The 21,514-nt window shown below is 40.5% G+C and overlaps 2 protein-coding genes across 2 annotated transcripts in view; both read left to right on the top strand.

Annotated features, from left to right (window-relative positions):
• The window catches only part of LOC103186322 (hepatocyte growth factor activator-like), a 33,395-nt gene extending 23,082 nt beyond the window's left edge, over positions 1-10,313 (top strand). Inside the window, exons 11-16 of the mRNA XM_042342109.1 lie at positions 2,515-2,609; positions 4,990-5,212; positions 6,330-6,469; positions 6,566-6,706; positions 8,283-8,422; positions 9,825-10,313. Of these exons, the coding sequence (XP_042198043.1) occupies positions 2,515-2,609; positions 4,990-5,212; positions 6,330-6,469; positions 6,566-6,706; positions 8,283-8,422; positions 9,825-10,007 (922 nt within the window). The 3' untranslated portion in view covers positions 10,008-10,313. The remainder of the gene's footprint in view (positions 1-2,514; positions 2,610-4,989; positions 5,213-6,329; positions 6,470-6,565; positions 6,707-8,282; positions 8,423-9,824) is intronic.
• Positions 10,314-13,131: 2,818 nt separating this feature from the next.
• dok7b (docking protein 7b) overlaps positions 13,132-21,514 on the top strand; it is a 46,910-nt gene continuing 38,527 nt past the window's right edge. The window contains exons 1-4 of the mRNA XM_042342035.1: positions 13,132-13,270; positions 13,383-13,428; positions 20,744-20,974; positions 21,208-21,408. Of these exons, the coding sequence (XP_042197969.1) occupies positions 13,217-13,270; positions 13,383-13,428; positions 20,744-20,974; positions 21,208-21,408 (532 nt within the window). The 5' untranslated portion in view covers positions 13,132-13,216. The remainder of the gene's footprint in view (positions 13,271-13,382; positions 13,429-20,743; positions 20,975-21,207; positions 21,409-21,514) is intronic.

Raw genomic sequence — 21,514 nt, 5'->3', positions numbered from 1 at the left:
CCTTAACTCATGATGTCATTGCTGGGCAATATTTGTGTTTGTTATTGAAATAATGCCCTGACCGGGTTTCACTCAAATTATCAGTCAGTTTCCCGACCACCCTTTCTGGTAACCCAATCCAACTGTTGATTACTCTCTGTGAAAAGACATACATAATAATAATTATCCTTGTATTTTGATACAGCCCCTTATCACAGTATCAAAATGCTCAAATTGCTTGAAATGATTTTACCATGCGTATTTTGTAATGTAGGTGAATGCTGCAGCCAATTTGCACACAGCAATGTCCCACAAACAGCTTTGAAGTGATTGATTACTTGTATTTGAGGGATTGCTGGCCAGGACATCAAGAGAAACACCCCTCTCTTTTTGAGCAGTGGTACGGGATCTTTATTGTTGACTTGAACAGGAAGATGGGACCTTGGTTTAACATCACACCCGAAGGATAGCACCTCTGACAATACAGACCCCCTCCCCCTCACTAATAATAATAATAACATTGGAATGTCAGCCTAGAAAGTCCCAATATGAAGCTTGGGCCATTCTACTCTGACATTTCAATGTAGTGTTGGGGAAGCTGGAGCTCCACAACTTTCTGACTCAGAAACGGGAGTGCTAACATCTGATCCTGTTTGCTTTCTCTCATGCCATAGTTTCCCCCTATCTTAGTGTTATCTACAGCTTGGTGCTATCTATAAATGGAGCTGCCTTTCTCTGAGTGGAAGAATCCAGATCTTTGATGTAAGTGGCATTACTTGAAGTACCCATGTCAATACTCCCCACTCCCCACCACCATTTCAATGAAAATGAGCCAGAAATCTTGTGCTCAGCCACTTCTTGGCTGTTTGTGGGACATTGCCAAGTTCGAATTGGCCTTGCATTAGTCTACACTTCTGTTTATATATAATTTTTACAGTTAAGCCCTTTGAGTCATTCTCTCAACACAAAAGACACTATACCAAATGTAAGGATTATTATTATACCTGTATTGTTTTTATGAGCCATCCAATCAGTCAGTAAAACATTCATATTTTGCTGTGGAGTGTGTGGATTCCACCTGACCTTAACATACCAATGCAGGAAATACATGTTTTACACAATAAAAAAACTTGGCGACCAAAAATTTCCGAAACAAAAAACGCTTGCCTCATAATAAAAATAAATGGTGGTCACTGGGATTTCATAAAGAAAAACAAAATATTGACCTGATGAAATGCACTGCCACCTAGTGGGCGATAATTTACTCTGATGTTGGGAAACATTGCAATTTTACAAAGAATCACAAAGAATGTACAGCATGGAAACTAGTCACTCAGCCCAACCAGTCCATACCAGTGTTTATACTCCATTCCTTACTCCCTCCCATACGCTTCCGTTCCGCTTTCCCTCATGTGAAGGTCTTGCTTCCTCTTGAATGCATCTATAATATCTGATTCAACCATCGTTTCAGGCAGCAAGTTCCACAATCTCACTACCCTCTATGTGAAGTAGTTCTTCTTAAAATCTTTTAGATCTCCTAGTCACTATCTTATACTTGTGTCCCCTAGTTATAGACGCCCCATCCAATGGAACATATTTATGCTAAATAGGCATAAACACTATGATTATGAATCACTCATAAATGATGGAAATATTAGGTGGCAAGACAAATTACCTTGCATCTCGTAACATATATAACGGCAAAATAAGTTGACATTTCGCAAATAATAGGAATTATGGGGCATTGTGAAACCATTTAGCCTATCAAACCTATAATGGTGCTAACTCCTCCATTGGAGCAATTTACCCTAATCCCATTTCTTTGCACTTTTTATATTGTTTCACTTGCTTCACTTATTTGGAGGACTGGTGCACTTCTGACCACCACTTGTACTTTGTGTAGTTCATAAGCAACAGGATTTGGCATCAAAGCAGCACCAGAGAAGGATGAGTAAGAATAATGGACTGAACCAGGATATTCAAGTTGTCCAATGTAGAGAAGTTACCATCAGAACCATCACCTTTGATTAAGTTGGTGGCAGCTGAAGTAATTCTTCTGAATGTCTCTGACTTGAAGATATGTCTCACTAATAATTCTGCAATACAATACCATTTATATTTAGATTGATTTCATTCAACAATAAATACAATACAAGAAATTTAAAAGTGCTGGGAGGAAATTTTAAAGTGCTTCCCAGTGTTGGCTGGGGAGGGAGGGAGTGAGCAAGCAATTCAGAGGGACAGCTGGAATTCAAAAGAAGGGGTGTGGGGACCAGAATGGCCAATTTAATATCATAATTTAACAAAGAATTAATGAATACATATGGAGTTGTATTGATTTCAAAAGGTATCTCTCTGACCACGCTTTTGGTCGTTGTACCCCTCCTCATCCTCCTCAATTCTTACTCTCAACTCTGGTGCCTAGCTGGAATGTCTTCCTGACACGAAAAGTACTGTAAGTGTAAATTATCTTGTACTGTATTTATTGTTGAATGAAAAATTCCGTATAGAATTTTTTTTTCCTCCCTGATGTAGAAACCCTGACAACAGTGAACAGCCGTGGTGTTACACTCTACTGAATGGGCAGGTGTCCTGGAATTATTGCCATATCCCTCAGTGTGGTGTTGATGGTAAGTGTTCTAATATTTTATTATATTATTACGGGTGATAATATAATAAAATAATATTATTTTATAAATAATATAATAAAATAATATTATTTTATAAATAATATTTATAACATTTCAGCAGGGTGACATGTTGGCCAAGTTTCCTTACTCCACATGCCTCTGTTTACCTGGTAGTAAGTAGGAACTTGTTTGTTAGTCGATTGACGGATCGCTTTTCCGGGGATAATAATGCTTAAAAAAAAAAATTTGGTCACTCAATCCATGACTGTTTGTGGGACACTGCTGTGTGCAATTGGCTGCTGCGTTTTGTTCACAAATATACAGTCAATTCACTTTACAATATATTCTGTGAAGCGTTTTGAGGTGTCTCGAAGATGTGAAAAGCACTATATGAAATGCAAGGATTATTATTATTACAGAACAGGAGAGATCCAGAAAAGTTTAATGTCTCTGTGCAACCAGTACAAATTATCATTTTATTAATTTCTTCCCTTGTGTTGTGTATTTTTCTTTCTGCTCTCATCAGCAGCGCTTTTAAAAAGGGTTACACCACTTGACTATTTTCTTAGAACTTTCAGTCAAACCTATATTGGGATATTCCAAGGTGGATTGAATTGGGGAGGGAAAATGGCCAAGTGGTGTAAGCCCTGATAAAAGCGCTGCTGACTTAAACAGTGGATTCCTCCATGAAAACCCCTAACCTGGAACTCACTGCCTCAATCTCTCCATCTTGTCCCCCTTCAGATCACACCTGAAGATTTTCTTCTTCGACTGTCCCTACTGTCACCTCCCCTTTAGCTGCGGTTTGACGTTAAACTATGTAATGGTTAAGCGCTCTCTCGCATGAAGGGCACACTATAAATACAAGTTGTTGTTGTTGACTTGTACATTATTGGGTCACAAGATGTTGGATCAGACGAGATGATGGGTCGGAGCCTTGTTAGACACTTCCTGAGCCACAGCAAGTTCCCAGTCCCCAGGGCTCTGCAGATGAATGACTCACCAGTCAGTTTGTGTTGATGGTAAGACTCGGAGGGGCAGACGGTCATGAGGAGGGGGCACGGATTCTTCCCACTTGGTTGCTGTAAACTTGGGCCTTCAGCCTTTCTGCCCCCCACCCTCATCCCACAGTCCATTCATTTCATCGCCTCTTCCTTCACTTCCTTCAAGATCCATCTCAAGACCCTCTTCAACTGTACCTTTGGTCACCCCCCTATCTCTACCTACCCTGCCCTCCACCCCTCCTGATCCCAACCACAAGCTCAGGCCATTGTTATCGTTGCACATTTTGGTGGGAAGTTTGGTGTGGAGTCCTGTAGTGTATTGATTAGAGCACTCGCGAGAGGACCTTGGTTTATAATATACAATAATAATAATCCTTGCATTTGATATAGCGCTTTTCACGTCTTCTAGATTATAATTATAATCCTTGCATTTGATATAGCGCTTTTCACGTCGGGAGGACGTCTCAAAGCGCTTTACAGAATATGCTGTAAAGTGAATTGAACATATATTTGTGGGCGAAACGTGGCAGTCAATTTCGCACAGCAGTGTCCCACAAACAGTCGTGGATTGAAAGTGACCAATTTATTATTGTTTTTTGTTTTTGGAGGGATTATTATTAGGCTCTGTGTGGAGTAAGGAAACTTGCCCAAGGTTTCGCTCTGCCTGGAATTGAACCCAGGTGTCTTGCTTGCAAGGCGAGTGCTCTAACCACTGAACTACAGGACTCCAGTTAACTTAACTGGAGTTAACTTAACCAGAAGATTCCAGCAGTAAAAAATGAAGTTAGTCTCAGATGTAAGATGGACAACGTTAGTCGAGAATGACCATTAAACATTAGTTTATTTAACAAAGTTTTTTTTAGTAAAGTTGCTTTGAAAATATGTAAACATACAATTCAGAACTGTAAGACATGAAGCAAATAGAAACTTTGTACAGCAGCCAAAAGCAAATACCAAATATTCAGTATTTTCAATGCAATGTGTGAAGTTGGGAAAATTATGTTACCATCAAAAAAAGTTTGATTCCCGGGCTGGGCGAATTGTTAGGTGTAAGTTTCCTTACTCCACATGCCTTTGTTTACCTAGCAGTAAGTAGGAACCCGGTTGTTATTCGATTGGCAGATCGCTTTTCTGAGGGTAATAATCCCTTTTAAAAAAAACATTTGGTCACACAATCTTCTAATGTTTGTGGGACATTGCTGCGCAAAAAATTGACTGCCAAGTTTCCCACAATCATTTCATTTTACAGTACATTCTGTGAAGAGCTTTGAGACGTCTTGAAGACGTGATAAGGCTCTATATTAAATGTAAGGATTATTCTTATTATTAAGTTCAGTTTTATCTCAAGATAACTACATTTTTCTGTTGTGCTTCAGCATTATTCGACACAAATAATGAAAGACCTTTGCAACTGCTTTCAAAATGGAGAAGAAATGAAAAACCACTACCAAATAATCGTCAGGGTATTATTTCAGAGTCAGAGGACTTGTCTGGCTTCTTCCCCTCGTTAGCAGCAATATATCACGGGGATATTTTCTGCGTTGGAATTCTTATCCAGCCTTGCTGGGTGCTCACTGTTGCCCATTGCTTCCATTCAATGTATGTATATGACCAGCATCAAGCAGTGCTTCAAATTATTATTATTAAAGTAATGAATTACTAAAGTAAGTTCATAATAATAATAATCCTTGCATTTGATATAACGCTTTTCACGTCGGGAGGACGTCCCAAAGCGCTTCACAGAAAACACTGTAAAGCGAATTGACTGTATACTTGTGGGCGAACGCGGCAGCCAATTGCGCACAGCAATGTCCCACAAACAGTCGTAGATTGAAAATGACCAATTTATTATTGTTATTAAATTATTTAATAAATAAAATGATTATTATTAAAGTAATAAATTATTAAAGTAAATTTCCTTACTTCATATGCTTCTGTTTACCTAGCAGTAAGTACAAAACCTGGTTGTTAGTTGTTTGGTGGATCACTTTCCAGGAATAATAATCCTTCCCCCAAAAATCCACGACTGTTTGTGGGACACTGCTGTGAGCAATTGGCTGCTCGGTTTCACCCTTAAAATATACAGTCAATTCACTTTACAGTATATTCTGTGAAGTGCTTTGATACGTCTCAACAACGTGATTAGGCGCTATATCAGATGGAAGGATTATTATTATAATTATTATTATCTAGAGCACCCTCTACTGATTGTGTGTCTGATGGGGAGGGAGGGTTATTGCGTGTCTGTGACCAATGTCAGTTAAATAGACTGTGGACAATCACTGCCAAGGCTTACACAGAAACAATGGTTACTTGAGTGAGGTATCAGAGGACAAGCAGTGCCTCTGGAACCCCACCTAACAAGAGGAGGCTGAGGACCAGGAATGCAGGGAGTCATATCAATGGGGAGGAAATTAGAAAATTAAGCTAGACTGAGGTGGACGTTCTCCCCTCTTTCCCCATCTCAAGGTCCATACCTCTGTGATTGAGCTTTTGGTCAGCCATGATCTAATAGAATGGCAGAACAGGCTCAAGGAGCTGAATGGCCTACTCCTGTTCCTATGTCATCTTTCCCCTCCCCATCCCCCATGGCTCACATGTCCAGCCAGCACTGCCAAGGGCTTCAAGACGTCCTCCTGACATGAAAAGCACTCTAAATTGTAATTGTATAGATGTTTGCAGAATCTAGAAGTCCTTTTTGTTGTTGTGTTTTCAGGCCAACAAAAGAGATGATCAAAGTTGTGTTGGGTCAACATTATATAAATGAGCCAAGTGAGGTCATGCAGGAGTTTGGAGTAAAATCATACACGTTGTATCCCCTACATAACCCAAATAACGGGAAGGAATATGATATAGGTAAAAATGTTCGCCTTCCCTAAATAGAATTCAACTATTTCCCTTGAAGCATTGCTTTATTTTCACATTCTAACCAAAATTCCTTCTTTGTTCCAGGTCTCATTAGGCTGCAGAAAAATAATGGCAGCTGTGCAACCAAATCACACTTTGTAAAGACTGTACGTTTAGTGGCTAAAAATAAACCTTTCTTTGAAGGTGAAGTGTGCAAAGTTGCTGTGTGGGGCTCTCGGGTCAATGGTAAGAGAAATAAAACAACTGCATTACTCAACAACAATGCAAAATAATTTTACATTTATGCAGTGCCTTTCAGGAGGACATCTCAAAGAGATGATTGTTAGCCCAAGCTGGGGGTGGAGAGAACTGAGGAAGGTGAGTGGGTGGTGGGAAAAGATGATCAAATGTGTGGCCAAAAGAAAAGGTTCTAAATGTGAGGAGGAGGAGGAGGGCCTCCAGGATGGAGTTCTACCGAGACTGGACTGAATGGCTGAAAGCTTGCTCATTTGGGAAGTTCTATAGTGTATTGGTTACTGCACTTGCCTCGCAAGCGAGAGGACCTGGGTTCGGTTCTCGGGCAGGGCGAAATCTTAGGCAAGTTTCCTTACTCCACACGCCTCTTTTTACCTAGCAGTAAGTAGGAACCCGGTTGTTAGCTGATTGGCGGATTGCTTTTCTGGGTGTAATAATCCCTTAAAACAATAATATTAATTTGGTCACACAATTGGCTACGGTGTTTCGCCCACAAAATATACAATCAATTCACTTTACAATATATTCTGTAAAGTACTTTGAGACGTCTTGAAGACATGATGCAAGCATTATTATTATTGTGGTGGAGTCCATTGGGCGGGTGACAAGAAGCAGGCAGTTTGTTGAGCAGAGGAAGCGGATGGGTTGGTGGGGTCACAGGAGACTAGTGTCAAGCTATGGAGGGATTTGAGCACAAAGACAAGGATCTTGAATTTGATCCGCTGGGGAATGGGGAGACATTGGAACTGAGCGAGGATGGGTGTGATAGGCTCTCTGAGCCTTTTGCCGGAGGGGATATGAGCTGCAGAATTCTAGATAATTTGCAGCTTTTGTAGGGAGGAACTGGGGAATCCAGTGAACAGGATGTTCCAAAGTCTAGACTGGACTCATATAATTCTCCTTCAGATTAACCAGAATTTTCACCTGCAGCATCATTTTTACAATGCCTGATCGTATTGTCCTCAAAGTGTTTTTCAGTAATTACTGGCACGTGTAATGGTATTTTTTTGTAAGGAAATGCAGGAGATACTTTGTGCAAAGCAAGGGTCTCTCACCCCTCCACATCACCATCGTCAGCCTCACTTTTAGTGAGTGAGAAGGTTGTGTATTCAACCTTTATGTTGGGTCTTTGAACAGAGCTGACGCTGCAATGCAGTGTTGGGGCAGCGCTGCATTGTTAGAAGTGCTGTCCTTCAGATGAGACGTTAATCTGAGATCCCATCTGCCTGTTCAGGAGAACGTTCCCATGGCACTACATCAAAAGGGAGGGAGTTTCTCCCTGTATCATGGCCAACAAATCCCTCAGATAAAATTGGTCATTCCCTTCATGGATGTTTGTGGGACGTTTTGGTATGGTCAAAATGAATGATGCAATTGTCTACAAAGTACATTCAAATACATTTTCAGTAAAATCTAGTGAAGCACTTTGAGATGTCTCAACCAAGATTATTATTATTAAACGAAGATCCCAGAGATGAAAGGACAGCTTACTAACATATTTTATGATTTTGAACAGAACATCATTTATACCACATTCCATTTGTATTTTCTTGCCTCCATTTTCCAGGCTCAAATGTGTATTCATCGCTTTCACATGGCAATGTTACCCTCATCTCAAACGAGAAGTGCATAGAAGCCTATCCCAATCATGTAAAATTGGGAATGATGTGCGCTGGAAATTTAAAGGGAGTCACTGATGCTTGCCAGGTACGGACACTGTGTAGCCTTATGAAAGCTATCAACACATTCAGAGAAATTATGCCTTTTGTGCTTTTTAAATAAAGAGACTCGTTATAACACTAGATTGTGATCTGTTATAACACTAGATTGTGATCTGTTATAACACTAGATTGTGATCTGTTATAACACTAGATTGTGATCTGTTATAACACTAGATTGTGATCTGTTATAACACTAGATTGTGATCTGTTATAGCACTAGAGTGACGGCTGGGAGTCATCAGATCTGTATCTTACTGTATACCTGATTGGTTTGGCAAGTTTCCTTATTCCACATGACTCTGTTTACCTCGCAGGAAGTAGGAACCTGGTTGTTAGTCGATTGGCGATCGCTTTCCAGGGGTAATAATTGATAAAATATGTCAATCCACGACTGTTTGTGGGACACTGGTGTGCGTAATTGTGCGTTTTGCCCACAAAATATACAGTCAATTCACTTCCCTTTGAGATGTCTGAACGACGTGATAAGGGGCTATATCAAATGCAACGATTATTATTATTATAACATTAGTATGAACTGTTTCAACACCAAAGCCTGATCTGTTATAACATGGTCTCCCACAGTAGCATCTTTTCACTGCGCAGTTGCTTATAATTGAAAAAAAGGTCTTTCCTCAGGAGTTGTATTACTGGAAACCTCTGGAATAAACAGAGCTGTTTTCTACAGGAAATCCTCTGCATGTCAGGCTGATTTACAAAGTCTCAACTCTGGGGAGATCTGAGGTCTCACAAGTCATTATTTTCACACAGCAAGTTGTTTGGATCTGGAATGCATTGCCTGAAAGGGTGGTGCAAGACGATTCGATAACAACTTTCAAGAGAGAAGTAGGTAGATACTTTAGGAGGACAGCAGGGCTATGGGGAGAGAGCGGGGAAGTGGGATTAATTTGGATAGCACTTTCAAAGATCCGGCACGGACACGATGGGCCGAACGGCCTCCTTCTGTGCTGCGTAATTCTAAGAGTATTAAGAATTAAGCACTGGAGAATCACTACAGAAAACAAAATGTTGTGGTGGCCAGACACCAGTAAAGTTATTGCTTGCCTGTCGAGCACCACTTTGTTGTGTTTCAGAAGTATTCTGTTGCATTAAGATCCTGAAAATCTTTCCTTGGGTTGACTCCATCTCACAGTCCCTTCGCCTTGTTCCCTCCCTTGCCTCCATCAAGGTCCATCTCAAGACCCTCCTCTTCGACCGCGCCTTCGGTCACCCTCCTACCTCTACCCTCCCTGTCTTCAACCCCTCCTGATCTCAACCTCCTGCTCGGATCCAAATCCCTGCTGTCCAGTGCCTTAGGGTGTTCTCCCGATGTGAAAGGCGCTATACAAATGTAATTTGTTTTTATTGTTGTTGTTTTTGTATCTGTGTAGGTAGACATTGGAGGACCACTGGTTTGTTACAGGAAGAAAACTCCATTTGTGATAGGAATTATCAGCTGGGGAACAGACTGTAGATCAAACCTTCCTCAAATATACACAGATGTTTCCGTTTACCTGGACTGGATCCGCAATACAATCTTCGGCAAAAAGGTGGATCCTCTCCAAGAAAGATAAATTCATCTTCCCAACTACAAGGAATTCTTATTTCACTAGAATGTTAAAAGTGTTTTTTTTCTTTTTTGTGGGTGTGAAGACAAATGTTCATTCCTCTTCAGATCAAGCACAGTCAAGAGGTTTGGTAGTGACACAAGGTGTGTTTTGTTTGGAGATGGTAGGAGAGCTCTAATGTACTTTAATACACAACTATTGGTCATCTCTAACACAGTGATCTTATTGTTATGTATTTCCAATATACAGCAGAAATATCACTCATGTTAATGATCGGTTTGTGATAATCACAGAATCATAGAATGTCTATGGCACAGAAGGAAGCAAATTGAGCTTTTATAGTAAAATTTGTGGAACAGTATTCCTGAACCCGCATTGGAGTAAAGTCGATGTTAATTATCGGTGGACTTTATGTAGTCCTTGGGACATCCTCCCAACATGAAAGGAGTTATATAAGTGTGAACTTGTATTGTAATCCTTGAGTTTGAATAAAGTGCTTTATTAACGTCCGATTGTTTCAAAGTGCTTCTTGACAGTGGCGGAGCATGACGGGAGGTGACGTAAGCATGGTCGAAGAGACAGGTCTTCAGGCATGATCTGAAGATGGGGAAGGAGGGGATAAAGTTCGAGGGATTGAGGGAGAGAGTTCCAGCGTTTCAAGGTGTATTGGTTTGTTTTGCAAATTATCAAATCAAAATTTGGAGGCCGCCTTTTTTTCTGCAGTTTTTTTCCATCTTTTCTGAAAGTGACGTCTAAATTCATTGTAAGAAGTAATAATCCTTACATTGTGTAAGAAGTAATAATTACATCGTAAAAAGTAATAATCCTTATCTTACATAATAAAACTTAATTGTGGAGTAATTTGTTCCCTCATAGTGCTTACCGTCTGCATCTTACTAGGTATTTGAATAGGCAGTGAACTCCTTCATAAGTAATCTATAATTGATTTTGGTTATGATGAGAAACTGTCATGTTTTTCTCATTACTATTTCTTGTTAACTTAGAATTGATTTCATCTTGTTTTACTAATTTGTGGATTCCTGTAGCTGAATGGTTAGAGCACTCGCCTTGCAATCGAGAGATCTGGGTTCGATTCCCGGCAGGGCGAAACCTTGGGCAAGTTTCCTTACTCCACACGCCTGATAATAATCCCTCAAGAAAAAAAAACACAATAATAATTTGGTCACTCAATCCACGACTGTTTGTGGGACAATTCGCTGCTGCGTTTCGCCCACAAATATACAGTCAATTCACTTTACAGTATATTCTGTGAAGCGCTTTGAGACGTCTCAAAGACTTGGAAAGCATTATATCAAATGCAAGGATTATTATTATGGACAGCACCGGGAGGAGGTCTCAAAGCCTCTTGTAAAGTTTAGTAATTGAGTGTTTTGTAGGTGAAGGTGGCAAGCAAATTTTGTGCACAACAATGTCCCACAAACAACCAGTTTTATTTGCTTTAGTTTATTGATTTGTTTAAAACAATGTTTTCTATGGACTAGAACACAATGAGAAACTTCTCTTTTCAAATCATTCCATGGGATCTTTAATGTCGACAACAAATTAAGTCCATCTGAACAGGAAGATGGGATTTTGGTTTATTGTCTGATCTGAGGGATGACACCTCCGATGATGCAACGCTCCCCCAGCTTTGCACTGGAGTGTCAGCCTGGACAATGTGAGATCAAAATCATGGGGTTTTAACCCACAAGCTTCTAACACAAAGGCAAAATAACCAACAACTGAGCCAGGCTGACATGCAAATTGAGAATAAATGTAAGAATTTTCCAAAATTCTGCATGATCTTAAATTTTAAGACAATGGCTTCAGGCCAAACAGCCTGAGCAGTAATGTACACCTGGAGTTTTTTTGGTGAGGGGTGGGGAGGGGTTCTCAGCTGGGTGTCCGACACATGCAGAAACCCATCACCTTCCTTAACAGTATCCAAACCAAGCATCCCACCTACGCATGGAAACCCCAGAAATAGATTGTTGGAATGCAATGCGCCCTCTCCCTGGAGGGATACATCCTGTTTACCTAAATCCCAGAATGTTTTATGTGTAGATTAGCAAAAACCAAGGCTTGGAGACCCCAGAGTGTGTGTTGGGGTAACTGCTGGAGTCTAACCAGCTAAAACCGACTAGCTTGCCATTGAGAGCACTGTCTAGCAAGCTTTCCTGCTGCTTGTTCAGTTGGGACCACCCTACCATTTGGGCTTTGGCTTGCAGGGTTAACAGGAGTTGAGTAGAAGAATTCCCTGCCCTCAGTGACTGGTCTGCCCTTCCAGGTTCTGCTGATGAGCCAGGCTGGCTGTGCTATCATCAGCAATGCCGTGGAATAATGTGGACCCACCTGGCTCAGGAACAGGACTACCGAGACCACCACAGAGGGCTGGCTTGATTCTGACATTCAGTTCCTAAGCATGTTACCTTGGATCCCACTCACCTCCCCGCCCCTCAGAAGGATAAACACGAGGAGCACTGAATGGCCTCCTTCAATGATGAAACATTTTTCATGATTTTTTGTTTCTGATGGTTATTAAAGGGAAAGGTACTCAACAACAACAAATTACATTTGTATAGCGCATTTCACATCAGGAGGACGTCCCACACTCAGTATTAAGGCAGAAATGATTCCACCTGGATCTAGGCTGACTCTATTTTCTTAGCATTTCAGTGCTTTCCAGAATTTGGAAAATTGTTGGAAACTCATTCTTAGATTCAAAGCTACTTTTCTGCAGCTCTTAAAAGAAAGTCAGGGCTAACAAACTCCCTGAGAGAGAGAGAGAGAGAGAGACACACACACACACACACACAAATGCACACCCACTAAAAAAAACAGTCACACACTTCAAGACTGTTTGTGGGACATTGCTGTGACCAAAGTTGGCTGCTGACGTCTTCGCCTCCAAATACAGTCACTTCCAGGGAAACTCTGTGAAGCACTCTGAGACTTTTCAAGACAACAAGGCTCTATATCAAATGAAAGGATTATATAATTTCTGCCTGGAGCATGGGTGGATGGGGGGAGGGAGAGAGCAGATCCTCCCCTTTAAGTGTGTTCTCTTTCATAAATAAGCTGTGCAAAACTGTCTGAGACGTCAGTAAAGAGGGAGCTCTCTCTATGGCTGTTCAGAGGCTGGTGTGTGGCTTCTCATAAAGCTATTTTGAAAGTGACCTCCCTGTCAATGCAGCTGTTGAGAACCATGACTGAAGATGACGGATTCGGTTGTCGTGGAGGGCCAAGTCAGACTCAAAGACGGGAAAAAGGTTTGCGGCTCTCTGGGCTGGGGAGATAGGCTTGAGGATTGAATTCTCTCTGGTGTGAGGGGGTTCACTAACCAGCCTGTGTTTCTCTTTTTGTGCGTGTGTGTTTGTGCAGTGGAAAAGTAGGTGGATGGTTCTCAGGAAACCTTCTCCAGTGGCAGGTACGTGATCTGCAGATCTCTCTATCTCCCTCTCTCTCTCTCCCTTCTCTCTCTCCCTCTCTCTTACTCACTTTTCTATATTTGACAGCTAGATCACAGTAGCCAATGTTACCTTTTTGGGCGGGTTCACACCCAAATGGGTGTTTTGTGTATTTTTTTGTACAGTGATTGAAAATTGGCTTTGCCTAATTTTTAATTTTTTTAATCTAAATCTGCAAAACATGTTTGTTTTGTTTTACTCCCTCCCTTATCTTCTTACACAGTATCAAAAGCACTAACCTAACTAAATTGGCCACTTTGCTCCTCATACAGGAGGCCAAGCAGAATTGTTGGGCTAGTATTTGGTTGACTAGTATTTGGTTTGGGCTACAAATTTCTGGCAAAAATAAACCCCGACAACCTGCTGAAACCACAACAGTTTGTAATAATAATTGTAAAATCAGATTGTGATCAAGTCATATTTTTGGATCAGCGCTTTGAAACCTTTGCAAACAAGAAAAACTTTAATAAAAAGACTGTCCTTCTGCTTTCCAACCTGCAGACATGAGATCAGTACAATGGGGCTTGATTTGTTTAGAGTTTTATGGGAGATAAAATATCGCTGTGCAAAAGTGAAGAGAACAGTGGAAGGGGAAACGATTTGGCAAAGTTTTAAACTGGGAAATTTTATTTTATTCTCCCTTTGAATTGAGACGATTGCCTGAGAAGTGTGGATGTTTCCATTGCGATGAGCCGTGAAATGAACATGATCAGTTTAAACAGCAACAGCGCCTGCTGTTTTCAGTGAAGCTTTTATATTTGTTCCTAAAGGGAAAAAAAAATGTTATTTTTTTACCCTTGGAACTGATGGTACTAGATTAACAAAACCTCCAGAGGCAAACCTCGTAAAAGTTAGTCGATCTGGGCAATTTATAATTTTTTTTAGTAATGAAAAAATACCCTTTAGGTTAGACTGTAATACTATTCATTTGAGGTCAATCGCAACCTCAAAGCGTGATTTTTTTCATATAAAGATTTCTGATGCTTAACCTTACCAATAGTTGTGTTTTTTAATTTATTAAATAGTTATTTATTTTTACAGTGAAGCACTTTCAGACATCTCAACAACGTGATAAGGTGCTATATCAAATTCAAGGGCTATTGTTAGTTTGTTTGCAGAATAGGTGGGTGATAAATATATATATACACACATATATATACAGCATATATATATATTATAGTTGCCATGAAACAGCCTTTCAAAGTGTTTCAGGTATTTCTACTGGGGGTGGTGGGGGGTGCGGTGTAGAAATAGATAAGCAGGGTGCAGCCCTACAGACTGTGCACTCCATTGGAGGCACAGGGAAATCACTATGTGTAGGTGACATACATATGGAGTCCTGTAGCATAGTGGTTAGAGCATTCGCCTCGCAAGCGAGAGGACCCGAGTTCGATTCCCAGGCAGAGCGAAACTTTAGGCAAATGTCCTTTCTCCACACGCCTCCGTTTACCTAGCAGTATGTAAGAACCCAGTGGTTAGTCAATTGGCGGATTGCTTTTCCAGTGATAATAATCCCTTCAAAGTATTGATAATAAATTGGTCACTGAATTGGCTGCCGCATTTCACCCACAAAATATATTCAATTCACTTTATAGTATATTCTGAATTACGTGATAAGGATATCAAATGCAAGTATTATTATTATTATATGTGGATTTCTTGGTCTGGCGTGGGCACTCTTAAGCACGATGATGTGTCGATATGACGATAAGCACGTCAGACACTCTCTCCCCTGATCCAAAAAATATTGGAGCTGATGAATTATTGAATGCAGGAATGCAGAAAGATACGTTAAAATGAGAGAATGTAAGGAAGGTAAATTAAGGAAACTTTGTAGACCCCAATAATAAATCTGACCATTTGTCTAATTATAATAATCCTTGCATTTGATATAGTGACTTATCATGTCATGAGACATTTCTAAGTGCTTCACAGGATATATTGTAAAGTGAATTGACTGTGTATTATGTGGGTGAAACGCGGCAGCCAATTGCGCACAACAATGTCCCACAAACAGTCGTGGAATGAGTGACAAAATTATTATTACATTTTATTTATTTTTTTGAAGGAATTATTACCCCCGGAAAGTGATCCTCCAAATGACTAACAACTGGGTTCCTACCTACTGCTAGGTAAACAGAGGCGAATGTAATATAATATGTACAGTATAATATAATATATAGTACATTGAATAGAGATTTGCAGAGAGTCCCTTTTCTTGGTAGGTTTTAATGATCTGGAGTACTACAGGGTTGATGAAAGGCGTTGAACAGTGAATCTTGTGAATGGATTAAGAAACTTTGAAGTTGCTATGTTTTGCAGCTGTTTGCACTAACAGATGCATGGGGCTGACGACTGTTTTTGCCAGCTGATGCGTCAATGCAATCGTTCTCACTTGAGCAGAGTATGCAATATATTCACAGCGAAAAGCATAAACCCTTATTCCCTCATGCAATGTAAATGACTGACGTGTATCTCTAATTGCTAAAAAAAAACAGATATGACACCAAAAAAGCTTTCTTTGCAGAATTTGTTTCATTTTAAGCATCTGACAATGCAGAATTTACAGAGAGCTTCCACTGTATTATCCTGAAGTGAATTGACTGTATATTTCACCCACAAAATATACAGTCAATTGACTTTACAGTATATTCTGTGAAGCTCTTGAAGATGTGATGAGGCGCTATATCAAATGCAAGGATTATTATTACTGGACTTTTGCCTACAAATACCCAATCAGTGCATTTTGTGTAGCACTTTGAGATATTTTTGACGTTATAGGTGCTAAATCAAATACAACAACAAATTACATTTGTTAGATATCAAAAAGGTTAGCAATCTGTTTAGGTAAAATCTGTTAAGCCAAGTTTATTCAATCAAAATACCATTGAAGCGCGCTTATTTCAGCAGTCAACTGTCAACGCCGCTAGACTGAGCGCTGCGAGTCTGGAACAGGGTTCTTAGTTGCTTCAGTTATTCAGGCTTTCGATCTTCCATCACCGTCTGTTGGCACCGTTCCGGACTGCTTTCCACTTCTCTTTTCGGCTACTTATAGTCAGTCGCCTGACTTGCCATTACATCCCGTATTTACATATCCAATCACTTCGTATTTTACCTAGCCTTATTCAGCGGTTTGTCGACCTACTGCCTTGTCCTTCCTAGGGCCCCTCTACCCACTTCTGATACAGTCACGTACTCAGGTTAATCAATCATTTGGCTTGGTGCCACCTGACTGAGTCTCCACGAGGTCTTCCCTTTTTCCTGTCTAAGATAGGAGATTGATCAGTTTAGGGCTGTATCTGGTGCTTGTTATTTTATTATGTGGATTCCTTTTAAGTGACTGGTTATTTCTTAACAGTATCCCGGGATGGTACCAAGGTCCTCTAGTTTAAGCAATTTGCTCATTAGTTGCTATTCTTGAGGGTTGCCTTCTGTCGCTTGGCACGCCCTGTCAGAATCTAGCGACTTATTGCTAAGTCGAGATCCTGTGTCGACCGTTACCTTGGACCATTACCTCTGTGGGCTTGTTGTCATTTACTGATAAGAGGTGACCCTCTGCCCTATTCCAAAGCTGTCCTGTTATTCTTTCAAAAACAGAGAAAACCAGATGTGTCCTATCCCATGCCTGTCAGTACTTTCTCCATTCTACATTTGTTTAATGTTCATTATTATTAGACTACAACTTCTATAATCTAACACATTTGTATAGCACCTTTCACATTTCACATTGGGAAGATGTCCCAAAGCACTGGACAGTCAAGGTTTTGGACCCAAGCAGGGGTTAGGATCAGGAGGAGTGGATGGCAGGGAGGATAGGGATAGGGGGGTCGATGAAGGTGCAGTCGAAGAAGAAGATCTTGAGATGGAGGGAAGGAGGCTAAGAGACTGTGAGATGGAGTTCCAAAGGCAGAGAGGCTGAAGGTCCGACTGTTGATGGTGGGGCGGGCTGCGCAGGGGACATGGAGCTGAGCGGAGGAAGAGAACAGGTCTATATGGAGTTAACAGGTCAAAGAGGAGCAAGGTCGTGGATGGCTAATACAAATACAAGGATTATTATTATTAATGGCTACTTGTATTATTAAAATAAACATTTTCACTCTTTTTCCTGCAGTCAATTGCAAAACATTTGCTGTAAATCACAGCACACATTTCATTTTGCATGGGGTGCTTAGTGAAATGAGCTGCATTGCGAATGTAATACATTGAAAATAAGAATCATATAATAATTTGCACTTTTTTTTCATGATCCATGACGGTTGCTTTTAAAAAAACAAAATTTAAATATTCAAAATAAACATTTCTTTAACTATATTGTCGAGGCATCATTAGGAAAAAACAAGAATTACAAAACAATCTGTGTTTCTTTTTATTTCTATTTATTGCCTCTCTCTAGTATAAGTTTGACTCTATTTCTATTTCCCCTGGGGTATGACCCCACTACCTCACACATATGGGAACATGGGAACTCTGAGAGCTGGCAAGTCATTTGGCCACAGGGGATATCACAGGTGAACACAACTCTGTCCTCACCGCCTGGTCCCAGCATACATCATCCAGCAAAAGGGTGTAGGATCCCTAACGTGCTTTCCTCTTGTGAACCCAAGGTTGCTCAGCCCTGTCGTAGTGGCACAACAGCTGAGCTAAGCTAATTCAGTACTATGATTCCAACCTGCAACCAGTTGGTCTGTGTGGCTTAACGGATGACTGACTGTCTGGGCCCCACACATACCATCTAATATCAGGCCTGAGCAGACCTCTTATGGTTAACTACCTCCAAGGCTCAGACATTAGCTCTGGAACTCCTAGCCTTCCATTTCACCCCTCTCTTCTATCTTCAGGTCCCACAATAAAACCTATTCGACCATGCCTATGACCATTTCAGACTTTCCCCCTTTGTAAAGCACTCTGAGATAATAATAATCTTTGCATTTGATATCACGTCTTCGAGATATCTCACAGCGCTTCACAGAATATACTGTAAAGTGAATTGACTGTATAGTCCCACACGAGTGTCCCACAAACAATTGTGGATTGGGTTACCACATTATTATTATTATTTATTATTATTTATTTATTTTTGAAGGGATCATTACCTCGGAATTCCACCAATCAACTAACAACCGGCTTCCTACTCACTGCTCGATAAACAGAGACATGTGGAGTAAGGAAACTTGCCTAACGTTTCGCCCTGACTGGATTCGAACCCAGGTCACTTGCGAGGCGAGTGCTCTAACCAATATGATACAGGATGTTATCCTGTGTGAAAGATGCTACTATATAAATGCAAGTTGTTGTTGAATCTCACTCTTCTTTTCATGTTACCTTTGATCTTCGGTGTTTGAAGTATTATGAACAAGAATGTCAATTTATTGTCGCTCCACTGTGATGTGTGGTTCTGAACCTTTATGTTTTTATCTATATCTATGTGGGTCCTCTCACAGTTGGAACCATTTCTATGCAACATAAAAATAATCGTTAAAATTTTATTTTCTCTCAGCCTGGCTGAGTTGGTACCATTCTCATCTCTGGGTCAGAATGTTGTGGGTTGTAACCCCATGTTGGGACTTTGATCGTAAGCAAGGTTGATACTCCAGTACAGTTTTGGGGATGTCGTACTTAATAATCATAATCCTCACATTTGATATAATGCCTTATCACGTCATTGAGATGTTAACCTCTGTCTGTTCAGAAGGAGGTTAAAGATCCCATTACACTGTTCCAAAAGAGAAGGGAGTTTTGCCCGATGTCCTGGCCAAAAACCCCCCAAATAAAAATTTTCAATCACATCATGGTTGTTATGGGAGATGCTGTGTGCAAATTGTCTACTGCATCTGCCTACAAAATACACAGTCCTTACAGCTTAACAGTACATCCTGTGAGCAGTTTAGAGATATTCTTTCAAAGTGAAAGGTAAGGATTATTAATTTTTAAACCCAAATAAACTATGAAACACAATAGTCAATAGCATTGTGGCTAGATACTGCTTCCATGTAGGATCACACAGTGCAGTCCTGACTTTGTCACCCGTGAGTTAGTGAGACTCATCAACCCTTGTGTAATAGAATCCTTCTCATCAATCTTAGTCAAATATCCTTTATGAACTGCACACACTGGACGTGACTACAGTATTTATCTCCAGTATTTTTACTAAGTGCTTATGAATTGCTTTTGTAGTCCGGAGGGAAGATCACTTTTCCTCAATTAGAATCTCACTATGAATAATAATAATAATAATCCTTGCATTTGATATTGCGCCTTATCATGTCATTCAGATGTCTCAAAGTACTTCACGGATTGACTGTATATTTTGTGGCAGCAAAATGTGTATAGCAGTATCCCGCAAACCTGGATTGAGTGACCACATTTTGTTTGAGGAATTATTACCCCCGGAAAACAATCCGCCAATCGACTAATAACCAGGTTCCTCTTTACTGCGAGGTAAACAGGGGAGTGCGTAGTAAGGAAACTTGCGTAAGGTTTCACCCTGCCCGGGAACGGAACCTGGGTCCTCTCGCTTGCGAGGAGAGCATGCTAACCACTACGCTACATGACTCCACATTGTTTATGTAATGTACTAATAATTTTAGTTAATAATCATGTGTTTCCATATGCTGCACTGGTTTGGCTGCATTTTGTTCAGTAAGTGCAGAAATCTTTTGTATGAGTGAGAAAGCTTTAGAAACTATGGAGAGCATCAACAATGACTTGCATTTATACAGTTTAGCACTCTTTATGTAGAGAGGAGCGCTTTACAAGGACAACAATTTGCATTTATTTAGTACCCTTCACGCAGAATAGAGTCTCGGAGCGAGGGGAATGTTTTAAGGTGGGATGTAAAGATAGATAAAGAGGGTTAATAATAATAATAATAATCCTTGCATTTATATAGCGCTTTTCACGTCGGGAGGACGTCCCAAAGCGCTTCACAGAACACACTGTAAAGTGAATTGACTGTATATTTGTGGGCGAACGCGGCAGCCAATTGCGCACAGCAATGTCCCACAAACAGTCTTAGATTGAAAATGACCAATTTTATTGTTTTTTGTTTTGGAGGGATTATTATTAGATGTGTGGAGTAAGGAAACTTGCCCAAGGTTTCGCCCTGACCTGCCTGGAATTGAACTCAGGTCTCTCACTTGCAAAGCGAGTGCTCTAACCACTGAGCTACAGGACTCCACAGGTTCTCCCCAAAAGAAGAATCCTGTGAGGAATCAAAACTTCTAAAGAAATGTAATAGAATCTGATTCTGTTTGATGCTGTTTCATTTGTGTTCAGATTGTTTGTTAATGCTGGTGTTCAAGGACAAATCTGAGAAGACCAAAGGACACAAGGAGAGGAATAGTGTGACATTAGAAGACATATGTGGCCTGGAGCCTGGGCTATCATTGGAGGGTGTGAATCACGTACTCGCCATCATCTGTCTTGGACAAACTGTGCTCCTGGGGTTAGACAACAAGGAAATCATGTGTGCTTGGGATATCCGGATCCGCTACAGCCTTGGAGAAGGTAACTTCTAATTTGGTTTCGACTGTAACCCTTTGAGAGGTGTTTATAATAATAAAAGTAATAAAAATCCTTGCATTTTGTATTGCACTTTTCATGTGAAGCACTTTGAGATGTTCTCCTGATGTGAAATACATGGATTATTAATTATTTGTAATTTGCAATATGTATTTATTAGTTGTTTTAACTGTTTTAGAGTCAGCAATCATGACCTTAGTGTTACGTTGTTTTTCCAGTTCACAGATTTAACGTGACGGTGTTACCCGGCACCAAGTTGGAATGTGGACCTGCTACTCTTCACTTCTGTAACAATATCTTTGTGCTGGTGCGAGATGTTCCGCCAACAATCATCGGGCAGTGGAAGCTCTCAGACATGAGACGCTATGGAGCTATTCCCAATGGCTTTGTTTTTGAAGGAGGTTCCCGGTGCGGTCCTTGTAAGTACCTGGAATGTATTACAATATCACGCAGCTGAACATCTACAGTCAGTCAAACAATTGAAGGTGACCAAACTATTCAGAATCAACTTGTCTCTTTTGAAAG

The sequence above is a fragment of the Callorhinchus milii genome, unplaced genomic scaffold (genome assembly GCF_018977255.1).
Source record: "Callorhinchus milii isolate IMCB2004 unplaced genomic scaffold, IMCB_Cmil_1.0 Scaffold1, whole genome shotgun sequence".
NCBI classification, from domain to species: domain Eukaryota; kingdom Metazoa; phylum Chordata; class Chondrichthyes; order Chimaeriformes; family Callorhinchidae; genus Callorhinchus; species Callorhinchus milii.
This window is presented reverse-complemented; position numbering and strand designations above follow the sequence as displayed.